The sequence below is a fragment of the Nymphaea colorata genome, chromosome 13, assembly GCF_008831285.2.
Source record: "Nymphaea colorata isolate Beijing-Zhang1983 chromosome 13, ASM883128v2, whole genome shotgun sequence".
NCBI classification, from domain to species: Eukaryota; Viridiplantae; Streptophyta; class Magnoliopsida; order Nymphaeales; family Nymphaeaceae; genus Nymphaea; species Nymphaea colorata.
The window spans coordinates 15,143,603-15,151,839 of NC_045150.1; the positions used below are offsets into that span (position 1 = coordinate 15,143,603).

The 8,237-nt window shown below is 42.9% G+C and overlaps 1 protein-coding gene across 1 annotated transcript; it reads right to left on the reverse strand.

Annotated features, from left to right (window-relative positions):
* Positions 1–1,647: 1,647 nt before the first annotated feature.
* Positions 1,648–6,911, reverse strand: LOC116266552 (nitrate regulatory gene2 protein-like). The gene is made up of 4 exons (XM_031647797.2): positions 4,859–6,911; positions 4,540–4,691; positions 3,718–3,941; positions 1,648–2,892 (listed from the first exon to the last, which is right to left on the reverse strand). The coding sequence occupies exons 1-4, from the start codon at positions 6,051–6,053 to the stop codon at positions 2,112–2,114; spliced, it is 2,352 nt and encodes a 783-aa protein (XP_031503657.1). The 5' UTR covers positions 6,054–6,911; the 3' UTR covers positions 1,648–2,111.
* Between the last annotated feature and the right edge of the window lie 1,326 nt (positions 6,912–8,237).

Here is an 8,237-nt window from a genome sequence, read left to right on the forward strand (position 1 = left end):
TGTTAGTCACTTGAAGCATAAGTCTCTGGTGGTGAACCAGTTGAGGAGCTTGAGACGCTGTTCTGCTGCTTTTCTCCAACAAATTTACCTAGGGAAGCTCAGAGCATGTGCGATGAAGACCCATCGTCAGTTGGGATCTACGTTTTCCCAAAGCTGAAGGGGGAATAGGTTTGAAGAACCAGACTGATGCTAACAGGAGAGGTTGGGCTTTTTGGTGTATAGGGCGGCAACGAGCCATTAGAGTGGAGCAACTGTGTCAGAAAGAATACCTCTCCAGTCTCCACTTGCAGCTTATGGGTTAATAGAACTGTTTCCAAAAGTTCTAGCTGACGGAGAGCCATTTTCAAGGCCTGGAGTGTGTTGAAGTGGAAGATTAAGTGGAAAACCTGCGATGGCAAGTCGTTAAAATTCTAGCTGGACCTGTGGCTTGGGGTTCCTTTGGGACGGCAGATTTCGGAGGAGCTAAGACAACACCTCAATCTTGGGGACTTTATTTTTGTGAGGGCGGCGATTTTTACCAAAATAGATGTAGTCCAAGGCCTGTTTAGAACCATCGTTCCTGATGCCCAAATCCCATCCAGAGAGGAGCTTCAGCAAGCACGGCAAGCTTGGCTGGTGTGGCAGCATCAAGAGTCGGTCCCCATCTCCTATAGAACTATTTGGCTGTCCATCGGATAAAAGGAAAGACCGCATTAGATGGAGACAACAAATCTGGCTTTGGTGGACTCCCTCTAGGGCTTGTTGGACCATGCTTTTAGCCTGCAACAACAAACTTCTTGTGGAGGACAGGCTGCAACATAGGGGCGTCTTGCTAGCTTCCTGCAGCTCCGTATATAGCAGAGCTCGTGAATCTATTCCTTACCTCTTCTTACACTGCGGAGTCTCTAGACAAATCTGGAGAAAGCTACTTGGCCATTTTGGGTGCTTCAGATTCGCGTATCTCGAGTTTAGTGATGCTTTCAGGTTCTGGCTCGAGCTGAGAGGTGGGCCGAAGGAATGTAGAATTCTTGTTGTACATATCATCTGGGAGCGAGTAGAGACACGGCAGTCTGACGATAAAGATTTAAATATGTCGCCCAATGGGTTTGGGACATGTGTATAGCACATTTGCAAACTCTTCCTATAGAGGGGAGGCCAAAGAAGTGCTTGTCGATTTAGATTAAAACAGAGACTTTGGGGGAGGATGGGTGCCAAACTGCCATCGCTTTCCCCTAACAGAGGTGGGCCTCCTGGCAGTGGGACACTAAGTTAGGAGTGGCAGCTTCTGTTACTGACCAGTGTGGCAAAATCAGCTTGTCAGCCTGGGTGGAGCCAAAAGCTAGTCATTCAAGTTTTTGATCAAGCCCGTGTCAGGTTCAAGCGAGCCCAGCTCGGTACGGGGTCCAGGCGCAGGTTGGGTTTAGCAATTAGCACACCCTTAGGTGTGATTCTTCTTTCCATATGAAAGGAAAATGATCTGGATCTAGATCTGGATCCAGAAGTCTTACTTTCGTAGTCGAGTCTGTCCATGCCCTAACCAGATAAAGAAAACTTTGTTACACAAAACACTTCCCATCCACAAAATTACCGTCTGTCTTTGTACTTTGAATAATCTCTCTCTCTCTCTCTCTCTCTCTACACACACACACAACCACACAAACAGAGACATTTTGTATTGAAATTATTAGTAAAAGTAAAAGTTGAAGAATATGTAGCTACACGACTGCAGGATGTGATACAGGGCCAGGCGAACATTGGCGGTCATGGTAGATGCTAGAATGTACAGCCTATTGTATCAAAATTCTGGTTGTACATTTTTTATGTCAGGTATTTTTCAACCAACCAGCGTTGGTGACCTAACTGAGAAGACGAAGAATAATTTAATGAAAGAATTAAGTACTGCTATTTATTGCGTAGGCTGAGCGTATATCCTGTATGTCAAGAACAGAAAACCTGAACCACGTAACCTGCATCCCAAGCTCAAACTGGCTCAGTCGTTTAAAAAAGGGTGTGCCCTAAATCCATCTCCTCCCTGCTGTGTCATTCTCAAAGAAGGGCTGTCATCAAATTCTGCAGCAACCGAGCTCCTGTGATCTCGTCTACATGACTGACTTGGCCGAACACTTTAAGACCTACTGACCTACTTTTGGAATTCTGATCTCCTCGTAGCCCTTGACGATTGAGGAAGCCAAATCTCTCATAGCCTCAAAGATCTGAGATAAGCCCGTCCTTAAGGTATCCAAGATGCCGTCCTGAATTTCCTTCGCCACCTCTACGTGCTTTAGTTTCTGTTCCTCCAATCTCTTCATCATTGCATCAAGGGCCATCTTCCTATCAGCCAAGGGAATTCTATTATTTTTCTTTACCGAAATAGCCAGCTTATCTGTTACACCATTGCTCCCCTGCATCTTGTTCTCCTCCTCCTGCAATAATCTCTGTCTTTTTTTTAGGTCACTTGAGAGAAAGTCGGTCTTCATACTCTGGCGTTGCTCCTCCCCCAGCTGTTCCAATAGTTTATGCATGTTTTCTGCAAATGCATGCATAGCTGCTACAACTTGGTCCACTGAAATGCCTTTAGTCATGTGATACCAATCGTTGCAGATGACAAACACTGGTGGTGCTCCCATTCTGCCTGGAGAGAAGGGCACAATTCCATCTGCTGTCACTTCCTGTTCCTGATGCATGCATCTCAATAACCAATTGTTCAGGGACTCGATATATACTCTCTGAGCATTCATCCAGTCGATGAAACTGGAACACCAGTGTGAAGCTTCTTTTTCCAACTCCATTATTCCTTTCATAATTGCGTCCCTTGACATACTTCTCCACATGATGCTGCTCGTTTTGCCTTCTGAAATAGCTTGTAGTTGCTTTTGATGAGAGAGTAACATGGCTTTCCACATTTTTGTCATCCTGTGTTGATTATCAAGATGTAATCAAGATGCAGGAAGATAGAGTAGAAATCACCGCCATCAAGTGTGACATCACCAGAGATCAGTCACATTACCAAACAAACCAAGAACTTCCCAATTACTGGTTAGAATATACAAAATTAACAATTTATTTAAATGTGCAAAACACCATGACATTGATATGCTTCTGGTTAAATTTGTGCCGATATATGTCTTCAACTTGGAGATACTATCAAAGCGACAAGATTTCTACAGCATCTAAGCAAGAGACATAACTTCTTTCCTATCTTACTTCTGCATCAATATCCTTGATATATAATCGCAGGGCTTGTGATATCAAGGGAGGTTTTATGCAAGATATCCCAATAGGTATTCCTGTCTAAAATAGAAAGCGAAGGAGATACACAATCAGTTTTGATAATGATAATGGTTCTATTCCTACAACACTGCACTAAGCTAAAGCTGCATGCAGCGATCAGTTTTTGAGGTCCATTTAATCTTACAACCTGAACCAACAAAAATCTAAAGCATGATTATACGCCGTTGTTCTTTTTCGGAAAAGTGGGATCTATAAACAAATCATATTGAGTTCAAAGCCCATCCTGTGAATCATCCAGAAAAAAGAACACTGGCCCATCCTGTGAATCATCCAGAAAAAAGAACACTAATTAATTTAATGTAGACCAAGCAAGTACATATGCTTGCATCTATTTTGGCGTTTTCTTGAGAAAAAGGTTACGATGTAAGGTATAACAGAACCACGAAAGGAACACATGCATATAAGGTTATCAAATGAAAGAAGCTTGAGGAAAAGATATTTTTGTACCCTTCAATCAGTCTAGTAAGTTGGTCTTGCAGCTCGTAGTCTCTAAGCTTATGAAGCTTTGCCGATGTGGAATCAATGGCTTTCATGCTGATGCTAATCCTCGTGAGATGTTTCCGTATTGTTGCCTGAATAGCAAAAAGCTTTTGAGGTTCTGCACCTTTACTCTCCAGATGTCTCAATCGCTTGAGATTGTTCTCATAATTAAGTCGCATTTTCTCTTCGACCTGAGACAAAAGCACAGACATGCACAAAGATTTTCAGGAAAAAGCCTCATGGATTGCTTTTATTCAGGCAAGCTCCAAAAGCAGGCAATTTCTGCTTTCTAAGTCTTTGTGTGCCAAACATGTAAAGAACAATTCAGGAATTTCTCAGAAAATTTTCCTTCAGGAGCTCTTTCAAAATGTCATTTTTTTCTTGGGAAAAATTTGGAGGTCTTAAAATATAAAATCAACAAAGGATGACAGAAAAACCAAGAAGAATAATTTATTCTTTTAATTTTTCTTCCAGAAACATAAAAGGACAAACATGGATGGTTTTTAAGATTACTATACTTAAAGCTGACATAATAAATTTTGTAAAAATGCAAAATATGGTGATAATATCATAAAATGTTTTTTTTTTCTTTTTCTGACCATAACGTAAAAAAGCGTCAAACGGATTTCATGATATCCTCAGTCAACTATAAAATGCAATAAGAACAGGGCATTGCGATTGCCGTAAAACTCAAGATTATAGACATTAGAAATAGGCATCTGTATATTTCGCCATTAAAAGTTTGCATGCCCACATGTCAAACTATTAAAAGATATATCTGAATGATACCTTAACTTCTCTGTATAGTTTATTCTCCCATGTGCATATCTCTTCTAGAACTGCTGAAAGCTTGTCGGACTTCATCGGAAAATCTTCACCAGAATCAACGACGTCGGAAGGAGAGTTGCTTAGTAGGTTGAAGGAGAACTGTGGCGTCTTGGCTAATGAATGATGGCATGACACAGAAGAAAATTATTAAATCCAGACTGCCATGAAAAATAACTCTTATTGCATTCTCCTATCAAAGGAAAAGGATAAATTAATATAAGAAAACCAAGTTCAAAACCCTGCAGAAATTCTCAAAATTTCACAGACGTGAAGATTTTACCTTTAACAATAATGTTTTTCGGACGATAAGGCAGCTTTCCCACCTCAAGTATCACTGAAACCTCTGAGGCCGACTGAGAAGCATCCATGAACTGAGCCTTAATTTCAGCAATGGCATCCAATATACCCTTTGTGCACTGTGTCGTTGACATGACAATTACCTTCGTCGACTCACCATCCCCTTCCAAAGCCGCTTCAGTTAAACTCACTCCTCTCTGATGATTCGCAGAAGCTGCAGCAGTTTTCAGTTCCCCGCCAGCCGCCGGAGGAACAGCGTCTTCTTTCTCCGCCAGAAGATGGTGACTGTGATCGCTTTCATCATCCTCTTCAACCATCAAAATATGCCCACTTTCCGAGCCCTTATTACCACTCAGTTCCTTCTTTGTGACCACACCTGGCTTTTGGTCTTTGGCCACTTCTTTTACGTCTCCGACCTCCAATTCGTCTTCCAAATCAGGAATCCCTTCCTTCAATCTCACCTCACTCAAGTCGGGGCTACTGCCATTTGAATTTTGGTTTCCAGCGTAGTACTCGTACATGTTCTCGTACCCTGTGAATGGATTGAAGAAATCCCAGTGAGAGGTTTTCGGAGGCGAAGGAGGGGGCTGCGGCTTCAGGGATGGTGATTGCACCGCCGGATCTTTCGCCGGCTCTGAGAAAGCCCAGTCGGAGCCTCCCCACATCACCGTCTCCGGATCATACGGAGGCATTTGCTCCACAAAGACCACGGAAGGGATCGCACTTGACTTCATGTGGTTCACCGTAGCCTGAAGGCTTCGAGCCGGGGATTCATGAACGGGCGAGCTCCGGTGGTCGGAGACAACCACGGGACTATGCAGAAGTGAATCCGTCTCAGCATCCGACTCGTCCGAATTGAAATTCAGGTGAGACGCCTGAGAGGAACGGTGCGACAACGAGTGAGAAAGCGAGGTCGAAGCCGAGCAGCTCTTGCGCGACACCTTCTTACCGTCGTCGGGAATCGTCAGGACGGGCGACGAGCTCGGGTCGACAGGAACGAACCTCTCGTTCACGAACAGGTGCACCAACTCGCCAACTCTCACCAGACACTGAATGTAGGCGGAATGCGCTGCGGCGAGAGCGTACCGCTCGTCGACTGCGGAGAGAATGAACTGCCTCCGTTCCCTGCAGAGCCTCACCAGGTCTGTCTCCTCCAGCTTCGATTGTCCGCAGCCCATTATAGAGAATCCCTAATCTCGGATCCACACTCTCCTCGGAAATCCTAATTCCCCGTTAGAAACCCCAAACCAGATCCTAAGTTCGCGCGATTCGTCAAACAAAAAGGAAAAAGGAAAACTGATTTTCACACAATTCATGCGGTATAATCCGGAAAAAGTGGTAAAAAGTTCAAACAGAATTCTCTGAAATGCTCAACCATAAAGATACCAGAGACGGCAACACACACAAACACACACACACACCCACAAAATCTGTGAGGATGCAGAGGAGGAAACATATGATTTCTTTAACAAAACCGGCAAGAAAACAATACCATGGTGGAAAATTTTCTCTCTGCGTTCAATTATTATTAATCCGGGGGATCATAAAAGGAAATTGAATAGCCGGAATCATCTTCAAAATCTTGTGGCGAACCATCTTGTTATTGACGCAGTAAAGGAAAATTTCTCTCCGCCCAACGTTCGAAGGCCAGTCAGTTTGATCCTAAAACCAACTCCATGTCGCTCCAATATCATCTCATATGCTTGGTAGCAGTAGCAGGAGCAACTCTTACCTGAACCCAAGGCACCAACAAATACCAACAAAAGCTCCCACTCTTAGACGATTGCCCTTCAGAAAAGAACCCAAACTTCCACAAAACGAAAAACCGATGACAGAAAGTGGTAGGAAAAAAAAAAGAAGGCTTTGCGACAAGAACGGAAGAAGAAGACGAAGAAGAAGAAGAATTGTCTCCTGTTTGGCACTCCAGTCCAAACCAAAATTGTTCCAACTGTGTCTCTCTCTTTCTCTGGCGAACCGCCCTTCGCCCTTCGCCCTTCGCCCTTCTTATCAGCACTCCTCCCTCCCGCCATCTCTCTCTCTCTCCCCCTCTCCCTCGTTCTGTCCCTCTCTCTTCCGCCCCCAGATGCAACGCCAAGTCTGCAACTTCCCCGACGTAGAAAACTCGAAGTCAGAAAGTGGGCTTACCCAAATCCAGCGGGTCCCGCAGCTTCCGTTTTCCCACCCAAGGCAAAGTACCACCTCACCAGTTCACGACATTGCTAGTCGCAGTTACATAGATCGGATATTTGATACTACTAGTTTAGATCGGTGGGACTCTTAATCGGACCTTTTGATTTCGGATGCATCAAAACTTTTTTTTAAAAAGAAAAGAAAAAAAAAAACCAAATTTTCACAGTGCAATTTGTTTTGGGTCTTATTCGAACCCAACAGATCCAATAAAAAAACATTTCATCCAACTCCGAATGTGGTCACGGGCTTCGGTCCTGTAATTCTGACTAAATTGGTGGCTGAATTCAAACCGGCAGCGCTTATCGAGTCGGGCCGGGTCGCGCAAGTGCGGTCCGTTATTTTATGAAATGGGGAGCATTGATCGAGGTCAATTTTGTTCCTATCTTATTTGAAACAAGAATTAAAGACTATAAAAACGTCGCTGTTCTCTTCATTCAATCATGTTTTAGAATTTAGAAGGCTGCAAAGCAAAATTAATTAAAAGAACAAGTGTAAAAAATTTTGGTTTCTATCAATGAGAAGAAAATTAGAAGCGTAGTCCAAAAGTGGTTTCCCTGCTATTTTTTGAAAAAACTTAGAAACATGAGATTTAATCAAATTTTCTGCATTTATTCTTAATTTTATTATTCTTTATGGGGTACCGTGAACAAAACTGTAACTACAGTTTTGAATTTTGAAAAAAAAAAATCTAAGCTGAAAATCTCCGAATCTAATGGATGTAAGAAAAAAAAAAAGTAGTCGTAAAAGTTCGTGCAGATGAAAGGCAAAAGGTTGGTTGGCTCTAAAATAAATGTTTTTCTTAAATGTGAAAGGGAAAGCAAACGGCTCGTGCTTTTCCTTCAACCACCGTGCTTGTTTGTATCCCTGTTCCAACCTCCCGCGTGCATTATCGTTTCCACGCAGCACCTCATCGTTTACTTCTGCGCTGCCACCATTTTCGCACTAGTTGCAAATAAAGGCATCCCTACTCTTGCGCTACTTGTGTAAAAATATTTGAACTATTATTTACAAAGATCAAACGCCGTTTAAAATTTTAATTTCTCTTAACATAACATATTCAGCGAGAAGGCTTCTGAGCGTTTAATTGGGAAAAATTATAGTTGGTAAAACTCCAAACATTGGGAGACATTATAGTTGGTAAAACTCGGAACTAGAAATCACATAGATAGATG

What these genes read in the sequence shown, in the direction of transcription:
- LOC116266552 (XM_031647797.2), bottom strand. Translation starts at nt 6,053, where the DNA reads ATGGGCTGCGGACAATCGAAGCTGGAGGAGACAGACCTGGTGAGGCTC. An exon ending in GAAAAACATTATTGTTAAAG is followed by an intron (nt 4,692 to 4,858) that starts GTAAAATCTTCA and finishes ATCATTCATTAG; the next exon opens with CCAAGACGCCACAGTTCTCC. An exon ending in CTTACTAGACTGATTGAAGG is followed by an intron (nt 2,893 to 3,717) that starts GTACAAAAATAT and finishes TAATCAACACAG; the next exon opens with GATGACAAAAATGTGGAAAG.